Source organism: Aegilops tauschii, chromosome 3 (genome assembly GCF_002575655.3).
Source record: "Aegilops tauschii subsp. strangulata cultivar AL8/78 chromosome 3, Aet v6.0, whole genome shotgun sequence".
NCBI classification, from domain to species: domain Eukaryota; kingdom Viridiplantae; phylum Streptophyta; class Magnoliopsida; order Poales; family Poaceae; genus Aegilops; species Aegilops tauschii.
Window position 1 is genome coordinate 9,927,058 of NC_053037.3, and position 20,210 is coordinate 9,947,267.

The 20,210-nt window shown below is 43.7% G+C and overlaps 2 protein-coding genes across 6 annotated transcripts; both read left to right on the forward strand.

Moving 5' to 3' along the window:
• The first annotated feature begins 5,399 nt into the window (after nt 1–5,399).
• LOC120976349 (uncharacterized) lies at nt 5,400–8,440 on the forward strand. Its single transcript, XM_040403222.3, has one exon. It carries the CDS (start codon nt 5,505–5,507, stop codon nt 7,779–7,781), a length of 2,277 nt encoding a protein of 758 aa, XP_040259156.1. The 5' UTR covers nt 5,400–5,504; the 3' UTR covers nt 7,782–8,440.
• Nucleotides 8,441–11,137: 2,697 nt separating this feature from the next.
• Nucleotides 11,138–15,764, forward strand: LOC109776806 (thioredoxin H-type). Of its 5 annotated transcripts, none has more exons than XM_073509806.1 (5): nt 11,138–11,205; nt 11,311–11,414; nt 11,499–11,634; nt 11,785–11,930; nt 12,841–15,764. In XM_073509806.1, exons 1-5 carry the CDS (start codon nt 11,181–11,183, stop codon nt 12,868–12,870), a joined length of 441 nt encoding a protein of 146 aa, XP_073365907.1. In that variant the 5' UTR covers nt 11,138–11,180; the 3' UTR covers nt 12,871–15,764. The 5 variants fall into 5 exon arrangements, with proteins under 5 accessions (XP_073365907.1, XP_045090472.1, XP_073365908.1 ...); XM_045234537.2 differs by having other exon boundaries at nt 11,499–11,624; nt 12,841–13,558; XM_073509807.1 differs by lacking the exon at nt 12,841–15,764 and adding an exon at nt 12,050–12,291.
• Nucleotides 15,765–20,210: the final 4,446 nt, after the last annotated feature.

Here is a 20,210-nt window from a genome sequence, read left to right on the forward strand (position 1 = left end):
CACTTTCCGTAATTTTTACATGTCAGTATCATGTTTGAGCAGTCTGTTACAAAATAGTCTAAACCGCGTATAACAGTGTATCTGACCGTTGATAGCCGCCTGTCAGGTGGTGACATGGCATATTCTTTTGCGAAAAGACCCTTACTTTTTATTTAATCACGCATCTATCTCTTGTTTGCTGAAAAAGGGGTCGTGCCAGGAAAAATCCTCGAAAACTATACAAGAGCACGAGGCTAGGATACGAACCACCGCCGTGGCGTTGAAGCGACAGCGCGTTCACCACTGCACCATTGCGGCACTTTATTCAAGTTGCAAGCACATATTTTCTTATACTATTACTATTGACATGTCCTCGCTTTTTTTATTGTTCCCTTTTTTGTATATGTCTTTTTTCGGATTTCTTTTGTCTTTTTTCAGATCTTAGGTATTCCTCGGGCTGTATGCAGTGTGCGTATTATATATTAAAAAATTATGCACATTATGGGCAGTGACTACAATTATATATTATACTGCCTACAAAAATTATGCACATTATGAGCAGTGACTATAATTATATAACACAATACATATGTTGAAAAACTTATAGTATATTGAAAAAATTATAGTATATTCTAAAAATCAGATACCTACGTGTACTGTATATTATACAATTATGGGCAGTGACTATAATTATATAAAATACAATATACGTAGGATCCTTTTTCGTAGATCATAACAGCACGCAGAATTGTATAATATACATAGGACCTTTTTTCAATACTGCCAACATTTTTTAATGTACAGTGAACATTTTATTATGCGATATTTTTTGAAGAGTCAAAAATTTTAAAATTTATAATGAACATTTTCGTATGCAATATTTTAAAAAACATATACAAAAAATATGGAAGACTCAAAAAGGCTAGGACATGTCTAAAGTGTATGAAAACATATATGTCGTCTGTCTGAACATATATGTTTGCTTGTGTTTCCCTATTTACAAAAAAGTTCAAAGTATATTACAAAAATGTGTATATTAAAAATGTCATATTAAATGTTATACGATATTAAAAAAAAGGTTATATGACATTAAAAGAATGTTCATTGCATGGTATAATTAAGAAGATGTTCATTGCATCATATATTGGAAAGTTCATCGTATATTGCAAAAGCGTATCGTATTTAAGAAAATGATGATCACATCGTTCAATTTATATATTGAAAAAAAATTAATATACAATATAAGAAGAAACAATTTAAATATACAATGAACTTTTTCTGTATTATGAAAATCTTCATCGTACATATATTGAACATTTCTTAATGTATGATGTATATATGTGTGTAATTTTTTCTATATACGATATGCACACTGCATACGACCCAAAGAATACCCAAGATCTGAGAAAAGATAAAGGAGATATGAAAAAAAAATTAAACGAACCAAAGGATGCAGTAGCGCAGTGGCAATGACGGCACGTAGCGAACGGCACGGTTCAGGTTTGAATCCTGGCCCCGCGTCGTTTAATTTGCGTGTATTTTTTTCCTGGCAGGAACCTTTTTTGGCAAACAAGGGATATATGTGTGATTAAATAAAAAGTAAAGGTCTTTTTTGCAAAAGAACATGCCACGTCAGCACCTGAAAGGCGGGCCCCCAACGGTCGGATACATACTGCCAATACACTGTTATTCGCGGTTTAGATTATTTTGTAGCAGACTGCCTCAAATATGATACTAACATATAAATTTTTTGGAAAGTCGTACCAATTCGCACGCACTGCTCCAATTATGCTGCGACCTTTCTCGGCCAGAATGATCTATTTTAGATTATCTTGTGAACGTCTTGTGATCCATGCATGATTCTCTTGGGATCAGCTCGACATGGTATGTGTGTGATCATGACTATACATGAGCGCTCTGTCTAATGACATGGACGGCAAGCGACATGATTGATTCATGTGTGGTAGTACGAGTTTTTCAACTTCATACGTTGTGCATGATCTTGAGTTTTCACGAGTGGTCTGACCGGTGACACGGGCGGCAAGGGATGATCCGAATAGGCATTTGTGTGGACTTTCTCCTGCGTGTTTGTGTGGTGTTTACTCCAGTTGCGATGAAGAAAGAATGACGAGCTTAGTGTGATGGCCCCGTTTGTAAGCATGCAGAAACTTTTAGGCTAACTGTGGCAGATACTTCCAGGATTGACACTGCACACAAACTCAAAAATACACAAGCATGTTCCGGTGCAAACCAGTCATGGATATTAATCATTTAATTTTTTCCTATGTAGTATGTACATAACTAATCCTTTTATTTACTAGCACACAAAATATACAAGCATGCATTCTGGAATCATCGGTCAACTTAATTTATATCTCTATCTATTATGATATTTCACGAAATTATAATAGACATGGATGCCAACATAAGCTTTTAATCCGTCTAAGTAGCCCAAGTTAATCATTGATGATATACGCTATTTTCTTTTCTTTTCTACTGTTCTCCGATCTAAACAAGTTAAGCATTGAAGATATATGCCATTTTCTTTTCTTTTCTATGGTTCTCTGATCTAAAAATTTGGTTAAAAGCCAAAAAATAGTAATGCCTCGAGTAGTAAATAACTCAGTCAAACTCATGTGATATATGATTCAAATTTAGTTAAATTTTATTTCCAAACCCAATATTTAATATATATATATATATAGGGAAAATCCATCCTACCATCTGGGGTAGTTACCCCACATGTCTCATATACTATCATGTGGTAGTATATATTCTACTTTATCATTTTAAGTATATTCATATACTATATATAATATACTCCAAAGTGAGTTACATGAAAAAATTACAAGTTGGCCCATGGTTTTTATTATATTAGTGAAATACGTATATATTTGTACGTAAAAATGAGCATACTCAAAATATGATACACACTACAAAAAAAGTAGTATATATACTACCTAAACGTTCTTATATACTACATACTACGCTTACATACTCTCCGCTTTGATACATACTACATACAACATACAAAATTTAAGTGGTGGTAACTACCACTGGTGGTATAATACTCCCTCCGTAAACTAATATATGAGCGTTTAGATCACTATTTTAGTGATGTAAATGCTCTTATATTAGTTTACAGAGGAAGACATTGTATCTTAATACTTAGTTGTACCATTATTACGTATAATTGTACTAGATAATACCACATGTTGAAAAGTTAAAAAGTTTAGTCTAAACAAATAAGAGAGTGCCCAGAGATGCAAGAGTAAACACGATATCAATTCCCTTGACTCACGGTTATGGTCTTTTTTCCTCCGATTCCGTCGCATGCACGTCCTTATTCCGATCAAGTCATCTGCCCTAATCTCCTCTTGCGATCGAATCTTTTTTCTAAACGACTCGTCAAGATGATCGAGTGTGTCCTCATCACGATTTTGGGTACCGCCCGAGAAAAACGGTTACCGGGCGGATACCAAGCTTCTCGCTGCCCCACGAGAAAGACGCATCCCGTGCAAAAAATCCCGATTTTTTTTAATTTTTACATGCAAAGTATAATAAAAGGCCATAGCATCTCTATAATGTCAGGAAACTAGCCTGTGGCGTGGTGGTACCCATCTAGTTTCGTGAAAAAATAATGAAACCAACATGAGTTGAATTTCCCACCTCTATATCCAGTATAAAAGAATTTGAATTCAAAATTCAATATAAATTTCGTCCGAAATATGTTCTGTATTTCTCGGTAACCGTGGTAACCAAGAATCCCCCCCCCCCCCCCCCCCCCGAGAAAATTCATCCATTCGGAATCCAAAACCTTGGTCCTCATGCGAACATGTTCTCTTTCCCGAACGAGACCTCAACAGATTGATTGACTCCCGCGATCAAGTATTCCTCTCGCCCTCGTCCTTCCTGAGAATGATGACATCTGTAGCGGATGCCCAATCGGAGAACAACGGTGGTACGGCTGTCGGAAAAACTAATTTGCGTGATTTTTTTGAGCAGCTGGATCTTAATGATGAAGTTTTTGATGACTTGGTGTTACATGAGGATGATCCGGAGATCAACAAGAGTGTGCAATGGATTGTCCTAGCTAGGGTTTATATGAAAAAAGTTTTAGTCAGGCCGCGTTCTACCGAGACATGCGTGTTGCATGCAATCCAGCACATCAGGTACGCTTCCCGCCCTGTCGGCTCAAATCTTTTCATGGTGTAGCCGTCTTGCTTGGGCGATTAGGAGCGAATGATGCATCAAAGCCCTTGGTTGTTGGGTAGTGTTGATGTGTCTGTAGGAAAGATTCAGTAAGACCGAGGACGTGAGGATTGTGTTTATGCCAATCTGGCTTCAAACTATTGTAAGAGAGGCATTGTGGAGAAGTTTTTGTAGGATGCTGGTGAGATTCTTGATACGAGGCTTAATGGGAATACATGGGGTGATTATATCCGTGTCCGTGTGCGGCATGATGTTTTGAAGCCCCTTACAAAATTTCTCAGTGTAGTTCGTGCAAAGGAATGACATGTCTACTATGTGCGATATGAGAAGTTAGCAAGGTTCTGTAGTGTGTGTGGTTTGGTTGGTCATGAAGTTAGCAAGGTTTAGCGGGACTCATGAATGTTGACTCAACGGTGAGGAAGAGGCTGCATATGGATGGCACCGGGTGGAATTCTGGCGCTGATTGAAGGGAAGGGGGAGCTGTTTTCCTTTGGTTTTTCTTGCCGTGCTTGCAGGGCAGTAAAGTCAAGGAGGGGGGCAATTTTTCTTTGGTTTTTGGAACATTTTTTGTGTCGGTTTTAAAGAGCCGTTTTGATCAGTTTTATGTGTCTTTTCCACTTATTTTCATTTTTTTTCCTTCTTTTTACCTTTTTCCATTATAAAAAGTGGAGTGTTAATAAGACACTCGACAAGGCTTGGAAATAATTGATTTCTAAGGTGGCGGAACTATTTTATCTGTTCAGATCAAATGGTAATTACCGAGTGCACTTTCAAGTGATAGGTATAGTCGGTATAGTTGTCCGCACAATAATGTGCAATGCAAGTACGTAGTACATGCAAAGTCCTAATCAATAAACTGAGGATGAGCGCACATGCATCATCTCTAGCCAACGCGCGCGTGTGGGCTTCGAATATTACGTAACACGCAAAGCCACGCCCCAGGCTGCAGCCTTGTTTCTACAGTGTATCTACAGTATCACATGCATCGTGGCCGTAGAATATGACCGTGGACACGCAAAGCGCATGCATCCTGGGCCGGGAGTATCACGGCACAGTATCACTGTATCCACAGTATCACATGTATCATGGCACCTGGGTCGACTTTATGTTTTACGTAGCCTTTTTCTTTTGGCTTTGACAAGATGCATGCATGCATGCGCGGCGCAAATAAGATGGAACGCCAACCCTTGAAACTAGCTACACTCTTGTTTCAGTGCCCTGAATCCAGTACGTACCTCGAGTGATTGGACTGGTAAAACACACACACACACACACACACACACACACACACACACACACACAGAGAGGGAGATATGTCTGATATCTGGAGCGTTGTGCGATGGTGGGACGATTGGCAGCTGCGCATCCTGGTGCTGGGCAGCCTGGGCCTCCAGTGGTTCCTCCTGCTGGCCGCGCCCATGCGCAAGTACACCATCCCGCGCGTCTTCAGGACGTGCATCTGGCTGGCCTACATCTCCAGCGACGCGCTGGCCATCTACGCGCTCGCCACCCTCTTCAACCGCCACGCCAGGGGCAGCAACTGCGGCGGCGTCGAGCAGTCGGGCGTCCTCGAGGTCCTCTGGGCCCCTGTCCTCCTCATCCACCTCGGCGGCCAGCAGGAGATGACCGGCTACGAGATCGAGGACAACGAGCTGTGGACGAGGCACACCGTGACCCTGGTGTCCCAGGTCGCGGTCGCCCTCTACGCCTTCTGCAAGTCGTGGCGCAGCTCCAGTGACTGGAAGCTACTGGCGGCGGCGGTCCTTCTCTTCGTCGTCGGGGTCCTCAGCTTCAGCGAGAAGCCGTTGGCCCTCAACAGAGCCAAGATCAAGCGGCTGGCGGCTGTGTCGGCCTGGGTGCAAGGAACCAAGAAGCCCTCCAAATGGAGGAAGCGTGTCAACAAGTTCTTCTTGTTCGAGGAGAGCAACTGCTTCACCGGGATGCCCCCACAAAGCAGTGGCAGTGGTGGGGAAGAAGGAGCCGGCGGGAAGAAGGAGCAAAAACCACCGGTGGTGGCCTTGACGGAGGCAGACAAAGTCTTGATGGTACTTTCGGACATGTCACTGCTAGCTGCCGCCAAGGACCTGGTGGCACGAAACAAGGCTGGCAAGGTGGAGGATGTTCTGCCGCCTCTACCCGTCGCCGAGAAGGCGTTGCCGCGCTGGCTGCGCAGTGCATTCGCCTTCATCTACACCAGAGCTACCGTGGTTGTCACTCCTCTCTACCTGCTCTACCATCTGTTGGTGGTCCCTATCCTGCACATGGCCGCCCTGGCGCTATTTGCGGCGAGCGACAAGCACCCGTATCGGCGCGCCGACGTGAAGATAACCTACATCATCCTGTGCCTCACCGCGGCGCTGGATGTCCTGGCGGTGTTCATCCGGCAGCTGTTGTACCGGCTCATGTCCATGACAAAGGTCCCAGCCTTGTGCGAGACGGTACCCGGCTATAACCTCGTCGACGCGGCGCTTCGGGAGGGCGACAAGAGCGTCGGGTGGATATGCAAGTGTGCCAGGCGCATGGGCTTCAACTGCAAGGGTGGATGTCTTTCTTGCAGGCCTCAACTTGGTCAACTGTACAAGAAGGTGGCACAGACAGTGATCGCGGATCTGGTGGATGCGCAGGACCGTGACCTTGCCAGTTACAGGATCTTGGACTCCAACAACTGGGCTCTCAGTGAGGAGCTGCAAGGGCACTGTGGCGAGGAGATAAAAGAAAGCTTGCGCGTCTCGTTTGACCGGAGTGTCCTCCTATGGCACATGGCCTCCGACCTTTGCTTCCGCTGCATTGACGATGCTGCCTTGGTCGATGATGGTAGTAAACAGAAAGGAGGAGAAGGAGGAGGAGGAGAAGAAAAAGATGAAGAATCAGGAGCAGAAGCAGCAGAAGGAGGAGGAGGAGCAAAAGAAATAGATGAAGGATCAGGAGCAGAAGCAGCAGCAGCAGAAGAAGAAGGTGCAGCTGTAGAAGAAGAAGAAGCAACAGCAGAACAAGAAGAACGGAAGAGTAGGGACAGCAGGGAAGCTGCAGCTGTAGAAGAAGAAGCAACAGGAGAAGGATCAGGAGCATTACGGCTTCATATCAAGTGCACGGTTGCAATATCCAACTACATGGCGCACCTGCTCAACTTCAACCCGGAGATGTTGCTGACCGGCAGCAGGCACCATCTCGTCTCCGAAGCCGTGGAGGAGCTCAAATCCTTCTCTCTGTCCAAGAACAAGGACGAGCTAAGCCAGAAGGACGTCAATGAGCTCATTGCCGGCATATTGGACCGTGACACTAGTAGTAGTACGTCCCAAGAAGTTTTCCACATCCTGGAGGCATGCAAGCTCGCCAAGGAGCTGCTGGAGATACGGGACCCTACGGCGCGCTGGATGCTCATGTACCGGGTGTGGCTGGGCATGCTCTGCTACTCGGCGAGCATGTGCAGGGGTTATCTCCACGCCAAGAGCTTGGGTGAAGGTGGGGAGTTCCTCTCCTTCGTCTGGCTCGTGCTCTCGCTCAAGGGGGCCAAGAGCTTGGCCGACAAGCTGCAGATGCCGCCGGAGGCTTCTGACACGGCCAAATCGAACGCGCCGCCGGTTACTTGATTCTATTTCTTCGTGTGCTGTCGTTGATTGATTTCCTTGCTTGTTTTCTTTACCCTATTTGCTTGTTTGTGTGACGCCGCGCTGCATTTGCCCTTGCTTCTGTTTTGTGTGCTGCTTGCTTCTTGCTAGTCGATCTTGCTGTTTAATTTGTTGTCGCACGTGTGCCGCCAAAGATAGACTTCTCCCGCCTCAGTGGATATGCCTTAATATTTTGCTGTAATAATTGTGCCTTAGACTTCTCCGGCTAAACTGGATGTGCCTTAATATTTTTCTGTAATAATTGTGCCGACTATCAGCCCTTAATTTTGCCTGCCTCAATGCTATTTGTTAAACCTTTATCATCACTTTCACAAATTCCCGTGCGTTGCAAAGGAGTATAAATGTTCCATTACATTATTTACCTGCCAATATTAATGTGATTGTGTAAATAAATATTATCAAAATCTGCCCATGATATATGTACCTAAATACTACTAGCAAACGAGCCCGTGCGTTGCAACGGGAGAGAAAACATAACACACGCTCTTAACTCAACAACCATCACTCAAGATCACAATAGGTCCATCTTCTTTATTTTTGCGAGGCATCATATTTGTGTTGCCGCTTATCCTCCTTCTCACCATCGGCGGCGATGGCCTCGGTGTTCACACAAAACAACAAAAAACGTGTGTTGAATATGGTTAATCCTAAGGCATCTCTCTCTCCCTCTCTCTCCTCCCTCTCCCTCTCTCTCTCTCTCTCTCTCTCTCTCTCACTCACTCCCGCGATGAGAAATCTGTTGTTTTCCCCTGCGACATTTTTCAGAGGTATGCATGTGTAGTTATCGATGTTTTCTTTTCACTATATGGTTATAGTGGGGTGTTTATTTGCAATCTGGATAGCCGCCGGTATGAAAAAAAAGGATCTTGCGCTATAAATTATAAGTTTGCTTCCATAACAATATTTTAAAAATATTTAACAGGTAAAATTAACATCATATTTAGATTCCACACATTTTTCTAATAAAATTTCATATATAATATGTTAAAATCGAAGTTATGGTTTAAAAGATACAAATAATTTAGAAAATAATTTGGTTTGACTCAAATATATTCCAAAATCATATTTAAAAATACTTAACAGGTAAAAATAATCTCATATTCATATTCTACATATTTTTCTAATTAAATTTCATATATAACATGTTCAAATCGGAATTACGGTTTAAAAGATATGGATGATTTTAAAAAGCATTTGTTTGACTTAAATATGATCCGCGGATGAATTACCTAAAACATCAGGGGGGTTTCGAAAAATGTAAAATAACTGTTCGGGTGTGACTTAAATCCGGACGGCGGGTTGAATTCTTTGAAATAGAGGGACTTTTCTAAAAAATGCCATGACGAACGAAAGAAACCCAATTTGCTTTATTATTAGGTAAAGATTTTAATATTTTATTTTGTAATCACTTATTGGCTTGCCAAAGAAAACAAAATTTGTGTGGTAAGTCAATACAAGGTGTGACAAGTAGATTGACTTGTCCGGCTCTTGTTCCCGCTTCAATGAAATTCGAATAATATGGCTTCAAAGGAACATATATTATTTAGGTGGCAATTACAAAGTAAGTCCTTCCAATACTGCTCACCAAAAATCTTTTCAGATGAAAGGTGAAAACCTAAAAATAACAACATTAGCTATTTTTCTTTTTAAAAGAAGAAGATTAAAACCTCGACCTCTGTATCATTATGATGCACACAACTATTTTATTAATTATTAAGCCGAGTACAAATCAAAGGTAGTGAGGGAAAGGGTGGTCGGTGATCTTGGTGTGTTATCGTGGCTTCGGCGGCGGCAGCAGCAACCCTCTTCTCTGGTTGGGTCGGCAACCTTGGTACCATGGGTGACACGGGTGGCAGCTCCAAGTGAAAACTCAACGCTACGGCGCCGCCGACGGCGATGCATGCGGGTGTCGCTTCCCTCTTGGTGGTGTCGTTGTGGGTCCCCTTCTTGTGCTAGGGTTCCGACTGAAAACTCTAGTCTCACTTTTTGGGCTCGGTGGTTACCAACTTGGGGGCGGAGTCGTGGAGCTTTGTACCTTTTGGTTGCAGCTCACTAGCGACTTCGCGATCATGCTTTGATCCTGGCGTGTAGCTTTCTCGACTATGGTGTGAGGTGGTCTCGATTGTCTCTTATCTATTACATCTTGTTGCCATCGTTCTCAGTCGTCATGATCTCCTGGCAGGAACAGCGCTCGGTGGCCTGAAGCACAAGGGCAGACGACCCTCTCTGGCGATTGCTTGGTGTGTTCGGTGGCTGGTGTTTTCCTAAGACTATGTGATTCCTTTCCGAGCCGGTAGTCTTCGTAGCTTCTTGTTAGGTGTAGCATCTCTTGTACTATTGTGTAGCATCTCTTGTATTATTGTGTAGCATCTCCTGTATTATTGCTTAGCTTTGAGTTGTTGGTGTTGCTACTCTTAAGAATTTCATTTCGCTTTCGATCTTTTCATATGAGAATTTTCTCAGCACTTTGTATCGGTTCGTCCGTTTGAGCTTCAATTATAATGTGGAGCGAAAGGCTACTTCGAGAGTAAATGCGACGCTAGGAAAAAGAATCCCGAAATACATGGCTGTAAGAGTTGGCAAGAATCTTCACAGCGTAAATGGAACCGCAAGTGGAGGTGGAATCCCTTCCCTTTTTTTTAAAGGACAGGATTTGGAATAATCTTTAGGTGACTCTTTGATCCTCTTTTCACAACGCTAAGTTTCATTTGGCTCTCTTTTACGATGCCGACCCCTTGCCAAATATTCGCTGACTTTGGTTACTGATCTAGCCAAGTTCAAATTTGCATCCGTGCTTATGAAGGATCAAATGAAAAATCAACGTGTTGCAAATGAGCATCTAGCTAACTAGGTTTGATAATAGGATTCTGAAGTTTATTGAAGTATAGCGCCTTATTTATTTATTTTGGTTTGTAAGATTTTTTTTAAACAAAGAAGAGCTTCACCCCTTCAGATTTCCATTCACGGAAACCAAACACCTCAGTTCTCCCCTACTAACTACTCCCTCCGTAAAGAAATATAAAAGCATTTAGATCACTATTTATAGAGGGAGTATAGCTACTAAAGAGACTAAATAATAGCGACGAGCTGCTTTATGCTGTAGTAGTGAGAATACCAAGGAAGGAGAGACAGGCGCACCGTGATTGCATGTGTGAACATCCATCTCAACTTTACTTTAATCGGTTCTAAAAAAATTAACTTTACTTTAATCGCCGTGACTGGCCGGCCAGCATCTATTCCGTCCCATCCAAACACTGAAATGTCGCTCTCATATCATACACATACCCTACCAGCTTGAGGCGTAAGCTACAACCATCTATATATTGGCATCGATCACGCCGTGGGAGCAAAGGCGGCATCATGTCATTGACCACCAATGTCGATGGTACGTACGTATGACTACTTTCCTATGCTTGGGGATGATGGCTAGCTAGCTTGCAGACGGAATATATATTTGTCCCGCGGTAATTTTAACTGTTGTGTTGTGCAGTGTTTAAGCCGCCTCGCAGAGGCTATTACTGGAGTTATTACATCATCACAAGTTCTCAAGAGCTAGAGTCCGCCCTGGCGCACCCTCTAGCGCAAACCTATCCGGTACGTACGCAATCATTTTAACCGTTGTGTTTCTCTTTGGATTTAATGAATTTCTGAAGCTCTGATTTTCTGTTTGAAATTAAGGTGGTGCTCATGTTCTGGGCGAGCTGGAACGAGCCGTGCAGGGTGATGATGAGACCCTTCAGGGCCATGGCCGTGGCTAAGAGAAGGGCGGCCATATTCTGCCAGGTGGACGTCGACAAGTTCAAAGTAGGACAGCGTACGCGCGCACTCCCTCTGTAAAGAAATATATTAACGCTCCTATGTTTCTTTACAGAGCGAGTACCAACTAATTTCGGACCGGATAACCAAACTATGCATGTATAACTCGATCACTGCGTACTGCACTGATATATAACTACTTACACAGGATATCGTGGAGCGGTACCGAGTGGAGGCGCTGCCGACGTTCCTGCTGCTCAAGCAAGGCGTGGAGAAGGGCAGGGTCGTCGGCGCCAAGGTCGGGGACCTCAGCAACATCATCATGGCCAACATATAAATGATACAGTACTACTGGTACTAGATTCGATCTGTCGACTGATGGTCTTTCAGTTTGGTATATTATTGGTGAATCAACAGTTGAGATATGTATGATTCATCTTGTCGAAAATCTCAACCACTTCCCTCTTAAACAGCCCTGCAGCACTCTGTCGGTCTAGGAAACTACTGTGCACATGACATATAGGGTGAACGACAATTGCACGATGGTACATCTAGCGGTTTGCAAACAGTTGTTTCCATGCATGGTCGTCTTCAATGGATTGTGGTTCAAAAATCGTATACGCATTGTCGCCTCCATAGCAGACCTGATAATTAAATAGCATACTGTGCATGAGTTGTGCACTTGCCAATACAAAGTGTTTAATATGTTTTTTTAATGTATCTATTTTTATGAAGCATTAAAGTTTACCTATTTATAAACATACTATAGCATCTGAAAATCATTTGTTTCTAATTTCAAGTTTTGTTGTCCAATTATTTCATTATATCTGGCATTGAATCGCTCCATAAAGGTAAACCAAGCAACCACTAAATCCAAACAACACCAAAGAGAGACAATCACACATCTATCTATAGAAATACTAAGCTCCCTTGAATTGAAGCGTTCTGGTGCTTTGATGGTTGTGGGGGTCGTTGAGGACCCCACGCACAAGTGTGTGGTGTTTAGTTTTATTTCTTTTTTTTCATGTTCTAATTCACGAGTGTTTATTTAAATTTATGTACTTGAAAAAAATAAACATATTTTAAAATTCACATTTTTCAGGTTCATTAATATTGATTAAATTGTGGATATTTTTCAGTTCACGATCATTTAAAGTTTGTGAATACTTTTTAAATTTGCGAACAGTATTTGAAATCCATGAATATATAAAATTCTTAATATTTTTAAAGTTAGTTAAAAAAGATAGGTGTTTTTTTCTTTCAGCTAGCAGTGGGGCGAGCGAAAAAGAAATAAACGAGCGGGAGGACCAGGGAGCCAAGCTGAGCGAATGACCGTGTGAGTGTTGTGGTAGCAATTCCATGGTTTTAGCGTGAAATAGAAGCAAACAATCACCCCCGGCTGACACCAAGGCCGAAATGTACAAGGATTTCACAACCACAGATCAAACAACTCAGCTTTCCTCTTAGAAAAAATATTGCAATAGCAACCCAACACGATATACGAATAAAAAATCACCAATAAAAATTTAAAACACAAAGCCAACACAGATAAAATCAAAACAAAACAACTGATTGCGATAATCTATAGATATAAAATAGTTAATTTCACTAATGAAGAACGATGCGGCGAAACGCGCGTTAGCCTCTAGTATCTATTATAGATTAAAATTAAGTACATTATGGGCTAACCAGAAAAAAAATCCCACAAAAAATCAGATATATTTATCCATTAGTTTCGTAGACCTTTATTTAACTTGCTGTTACAACGTTAGGTCTTTATAATAGATCCACTTAATCTAATGTGTAAACAAAATTCTCATGGCAATCCATTGACCATCTATCTATATCTATTACCTAATATTAAAAAAAGGATCCTTTCATAGTTCTCCATCCGTCACCTTTTTTGTGTCTGTTGATTTTGTGTTACATATAAAGATTAATGGTTGAGATTTAAAAATATGTCTACACACGTGTAAGGGAAAAAAAAAAGATCAACATAACCTACATATCGTTCGTCATAGCCAGCTTGGGCGTCAGCGCGCGTTATGGGCTAATGAATCCGTTCGTGCCATGTGGGACTTGGTTCCCAAATCGTCAATCCCAACATGTAGTCATGGCGGCCAAGGAACCGCACGACTATAAATATGCCACCCGTCGATTCATTGTGCCAGACAAACAGCTGATCGATCTAAAGTAGGGAATCTCTACGCACACGGCTGTGCTGGGGACAACGAGCAGCCTGGCCAACGGCGGTTCCCTCAGGGTGCCGTGAAGGCTGCCGAACCGCTTCAAACCGACCAGCGTGTACTATGATCTCGCCGGCAACAGCACTGGGTCATCGGCGTCAGGCAAGGAGAGGCACGACGATCTAAACACATACTGCGTCGAGTTGGGGATTGTTCCTCCGTGCGGCCGGTGGCGAACACACCGCCACTGCCTTTCTGGGTCCTTTTGCGTACTCGGCGACGTAAATGCCGCCGCCGCTGTGTGGTGGTTCATCTGCACAGCCAAGGACGAGGAAGCCACCGCCGATGTTCCTTTACGCCACGGTGATGCACACGATGTTGTTCCTGCCCTCCACCGCGAGGCACGTGAATGCCTAGGGGATGCACGGTGGTTGAAGGTGCACCATCACCATGTAGGCATGTAGCGCGTGGAATCCCATCACGTGTTGGACGATTCCCCTAATTGATGTCTATATGGCTAGCCATCTCCGTTTCAGTCTCCTGCTTCCATACAAGAAATGAGCCGAGAGAAAGCCGCCGGCGAACAGGACAGATGTATTAGCTACGTTGGTTATAGTTTTCATCTCCTCACCGAGCGGCTGGACGCCGGTGTCCTGGTAACGGGCCTTCCTCCCCTTGCCGCTGTCGCAGTAGACACAGATTCACTAGAACAGCTAGCCGCCTCTTCCGATCCGTGCAGGCTGTGGCGGGGCCACCGCATCATGACAGGGCTTTCCTCAATCAGTGGTGTATGGAGCAGCAGAAGGAGATTGATCATACAAGGCAACTGACAATTCAACTTGGGTCTAGAGCTAGCTCAGGACATGCTTCAAGTAAGCAAAAGGCAACTTACTTGAATTGCATGGTTGTTGCTTGCATCCAACGAATGCATCTGGTTGGCGCTTGACCGGCCGGCGTGGACTGGACAAGTTGAGGTCTAGCACATGGCAACTTTGTTACTTGCATGTGAAGCCAAGAATATAGAAGTACATATTTGTTACTTGGGTTGCTTACGTAATGGCAAATCTGGTGTATTTGTATTAAGTCTAATGTTTTATATTACATTTTATCCATGCAGAACTACATTTATTATTGCGATTTGATTTGGGAGATGTTTTTCTCTACCATCAATTCACACACTGAAGTTTACAAATTATATTGATTTCAGCGGAAAATTCGTTTCTGAGCCCGAGCACATATGCTCTCGCTATCTAGTCGCTCCGTTCGCTTCGAGATCGCCGTCGTCACGTGTATTCTCGGCTGTATTTTCGCACGTATGGATGTAAATCTCAGCGCGAGCTGTGCATTTACTTCGGGGGTAGATACCGTTATGTTCCTCCGGTCCAGAAGAACTCTTGACGGTCTAGCCCGCTTCATGGGCCCTGAATGGCCGGTGCTCCCAGCGAACCCAGCAGAGAGCAGGTCTAAGATATTCGCTCGAAAAAGAGAGAGAGAGGTCTAAGTTATTCTCGCTAGCAGCGCACCTGTTACATCGTATCCCTCAAAAAAAAAAACCCTGTTACATCGTGTTTTGCTGCCAGAAAAAAAATACCCTGTTAAATCGTGTTTTCTCAACAACAAAAACCTTGTTAAATCGTGCGTGCTACAGTGCCAGCTCAAAACCTCCCCGCCGCAAGTGAACTTGCCAGCACGTCTGAGACTATCCCTGTTATGATCGACGATGTCAGCTGTCTTTACTATCAAATAAAGAGGGGTTTATGATGTAAAAAAAAAACCCTGCCAACACGTCTGATGCGGAAACATTAAACTCCAGTTCTAATCATACAAGTGCATTTAAACCATGTTGTTACAATCAAGCATGTCACATCTACTCATCAACGAAACTAAAAAAGATTCTTCTGGTTTATACTAACGAGGAGCAAGTGTGGAGATCAACAAAATCACACACACACAAAAGAAAATCCTCTAATTGAACTGCTGTATGCATGTACGACATGGAAATTTATTTCTAGGCCTAATGCACGCTGCTGTGCCCCTCACCCTCACAATTCTTGCACTTACCTGCTCTACGAGGGTGCTTCGGAACATCACCTCAGACGCTATAGCGCGCTATTTTTTTCAGTGGTCTGGACATGTAGTTTTCTTGTGCCCTTGCCCACATCAAATGCTGCAGAACCTTGTTTGCCTGCTTAATGCTTCATACGGAGCTTTGTCCCTGCTAGTGCTTGGACTTCGAAAGTTTAATTCCTCGTTTTTTAGCTGGGCTGACAGTCCTGCTAGACCATTTGCACAAATAGAAACTGTAACACTATCATCGTTAGGTCTTTTAGCTGTAGCCTCAACCACCACCAGCCTCCGGTAATGAACTCTTGGTTGGTATAGGCTACGCAGCCTGTTGGTCTTGAAGCCCCAGGCCAGCCCTTTTTTCAGTGTACAGTGTTACCGACAGGATCATCTCTTTGTATGCCCATGTTACGCGATACTGTCATTTGTTTAGACCAGTTTCATAATTCTGCTCTCGTAGTTAGCTTGCACATGGTATGTGATTCCGCTCTTGCTGTCAACTTGCACACAGTATGGGAACTTTGGATCACTCCCTTCGATTCTACAATCATTTCCATAGTCTTCCACACGTAGGCATTGGCCCACTCTAACTGATTCGTCCACAAAGATTAAACAGTGATCTGCTCATTAATGGAACATTCTCCATCGGCCCAAAGAAGCTACCAGTGATGATGTACACTTTTCTGATATTTATACTGTTCTCTGTCAGCTCCTTCCTTGGTTTACATATTTATGTGCTTGCGTGATGGCCAGTGCGCCTTCTCCCCGCAAGTCACAAATAGTGAGTAATTATAGTTCCAATGTGCTGCGTGATTAATCGATAATTGCCATCAGCCCTCTGGAACCTGATCATCGCTGAACACTCGCGACGGCAACCTGGTGTTCTCCGCTCCTGGTTTACCCTGCAAAAGACAAGTTCATTACTATTCGCATTCTGTACTCAGGCTCACTGCTAAATGGTAGTTCATCGTAGAGTCGTAGACTCACAGCACAGCCACACACAATCTCTTGCATACATTTTCTCGTCTCAATGTTAGTCTACTCTTGCCATACCATATTCCAAATCCATTTCCCATGAAAATAAGTTTTATAAGCCGTAGGCCTCACTCAGTTAGTCAATACCACATGTTCTATGACATTTTCAGTTGGATTCTCAGCAAAAGCTCAAATGGAGTTCTCAAGAACACTGATCCTAGGCATGGAGTCCTACAAAGGGGTGCCAAGCTTACTCCAGCCCTGTTAATTCAACAACCAAATTAGCTTTCTTGAGACCCCCAAAAAGCACTGAACAAATGTACATCTACCCCAGTCGATCAACCATCTCCAACCCCAGAAACATGTACTTAAGCACCAGGGAGTCACTAACACACAGGCCACCTCCAGTGCACAACGATTTAGTATTAACTAACCATTTCAATAGTCAAACTTTGTACATTTTTCATCATCCTAGGATTAATACCCAGTTCAAAAATTTCATGTTCAGTATGAACTGTCCCCAAAAATGAGTGTAGCATTCAGATAATAGAGATTTACAAAATCACACACCTGTTTTTTCCATCCCGAAACTTCTGGGTTCACCTTCCTTGTTAATCCTCCACACTACCCTGGCGAGCTGTCATTCCCCAACTCCAATGCTGCACCTTCATCGCAGTTCCGTTCATCTCTGCCTATGACGAATGAACAAGGCGAACGCCATGCTCATCGACTGCAGCAGCGCCCTTCACCGCAGTGGTGGAGCCTGCCAATTAACATATTATTCAGTTTTACATTCATCCACCGTGAGCCAGCCAAGGTGCCTAGCACACACAAGGTGCCTTCCTCAACGATCCAAATCACCAAGAGTTTCAATTCAGTACCCCAAACAGTAACATGGCCTAATTCCACCAAAACAGCACACCGTACACACACTAGACTGCCACTTTTCCACTCCAACTCACAGTCACAGCCAGCAAAATGCTCTCTATATAACACTTTAATGTTGGGGCTGCACTCTAATTACAGCAAATTTTCTAACCTACCAATCACAATGACATACATACAGAGATCATAGGTCCTCAAAATTGCCCACCTGTTGTCCATCCTGGTGCTTCAGGGTTCCCCTTCATCCCAGACTCCTGTTGACTGCGTAGGTGAGGTCTTCTTCCGCACACCCAAATCCCCAGATGTTCTCCAATCAACTCTGCTCAGGCAGAGGATGCGTTTCCATCTCCTTCAAGATAGATGACCGGCGTCCTCGATAGCTGCGTGAAGACCGGATCCGGCCAGGCAATGTTGTCCGATGTTACCTCCCGGACTGGAACCTGCAAACACCTCCAACGCACAAGAACTGAATCCTAACGAACTGCGACCACACGGTCCGAAATGTCATATCTGTCCACAGGATCTAGCAGAAACTCCATACCATCATCCGCCATGGCCGTTGTGGAACCTGCGTCGCCGCCGTACATCGTCAGTTAGACTAGCCACAATGGATAGTGCTGCATGTTACTAGTCTATATTACTACCTCTATAGTGGGGAGTAACATATGTGTGGTAACATGCAACACTTCATTTATTAGGCTATAGACACATCTTTCCTTGATATGTGTGATGTTACTCATACTACTAGTAACTAGCTATGTTACTACTCCCGTCTCTTTCTTCATTTATTTCTTGCCATATCATCTACTTTAGCTAGATATGTGTGATGTTACTGCCTATGTTACTCCCACTATGGGTAGTCTTACCGCTCGCCGTCAAAATCTGTGCCTCGGCTCGGAAACAACGAAACGTCCCCTGCCACGGCCCAGAAAAACTACCAGACGGACCCGTCAATGCGGCTACTTCGTGGGCCCACCGTATGTTCCTGTGCATCGCCGTATATGGTCAATACCACCATTTACTAGCGCTCACAACTGGCCCATCAATGCATTTATCACGGTCGCAAGACACGAGCCAATGGACCAGATTACGAGAGCAGATGTGCTCGTGCGTCAAAACGCCGTTCTCGATTTCAGCTTGAGTTCAGTATGCAATTTCCATATGAGAAGCTATCATGGGGTTGACCTTAGATGATTACCTATGAATGGGCCTTCAATACTTACCTTTGTCTTGGTTCCCATTAAATAAGGACGACGATAACTGCCACACATGTGGGCGTTAAGAGGTCTGCCCACACGTTTTGTGTGGTGTTTAAGAGGATCAGCCCACACGCCTACGTGTGGGCGAAACAAGTAATGCCCACACGTCTCTTTTTTTTCTCGCTGTCCCTCTCACATGCCTACGTGTGGGCAAAATAGATAACGCCGACACGCCTGTACGTCAGGCCTCCTACCTCATGGTCCCGCACGCCCCGCGTGACAATCACCACGCGCCCCGCAGTTGCCATGGTCCGGACCCTCTTCCATGTTCGTTTAACTGCAGCTGCCATGTCGCTGAACTACAGTTGTCATGTCGGACAACTACAGTTGCCATGGTTGCTCAACTGCAGTTGTCATCTCAGGTCAAGTGCCAGATGCCATTTTTGGACAACTGCAGCTGTTGCCATTTATGGTCTGGTTTACTATAGTTTCCATGATTTAAAAACTTTAGGGGTTGCCACCTACTAACACTAGGCAGTTGCCATATATGGTCTGTTTACTACAGTTGCCATGATTTGAAAACTTTAGGAGTTGCCACCTACTAACACTAGGCAGTTGCCGTGTAGCGCTACAAAGAGACATGGCAAAATAACATGTTCGGGTAAAAAGAGAGTTGCCATCTGCTTACAAGCACACTAGGGCAGTTGCCATGTACCATGCAAAACACATGGCAACTGACATGTTCGGGTAAAAGAGAGAGTTGCCATCTGGTTACAAGCACACTAGGGCAGTTGCCATGTACCCTGCAAAACACATGGCAACTGACAGCTTTAGGTGTGGGAGAGGAGACGGGCGTGTGGGCGAACTGATAAATGCCCACACTCCAGCCCCTTTGCGTGAGTGAAAATTGACGTGTGGGCGAACTGCTAAACGCCCACACACACCGGTCCCTCCGTGTGGTGAAAACGGACATGTGGGCGATCGGATGAATGCCCACGCACCAGCCCAGTCCTACGTGGCACCACAAACATGTCAAGATTCGTGCAACCACAAACAGACGTGGATCCACGCGTGTGGGCGAGATGCAAACGCCCACACGCGTGGGCGTTAGTGTTTCTGTTAAATAAAATATATCTATTTGCTTGCCAATACAAACCAAAAAATGAACAAAGATACATTTTGTTCTATTCTTTTTGTATTGAGGTTCATGTCCACTCCATGATTTCATGTTGTGAATTTGCCTAGTTTATGTATACTATATTTCTGCTTACCGTCCTTTATTTTATTGACAAAGAATAAATCATCATAATGTTTTTCTTTTATAT

Bases quoted from the DNA above. Each gene is read 5' to 3' on its own strand.
- LOC120976349 (XM_040403222.3), top strand. From the start codon at position 5,505: ATGTCTGATATCTGGAGCGTTGTGCGATGGTGGGACGATTGGCAGCTG.
- LOC109776806 (XM_073509806.1), top strand. From the start codon at position 11,181: ATGTCATTGACCACCAATGTCGATG. The intron at 11,206-11,310 runs GTACGTACGTAT...TGTGTTGTGCAG, and splicing joins ATTGACCACCAATGTCGATG to TGTTTAAGCCGCCTCGCAGA. The intron at 11,415-11,498 runs GTACGTACGCAA...TTTGAAATTAAG, and splicing joins CTCTAGCGCAAACCTATCCG to GTGGTGCTCATGTTCTGGGC.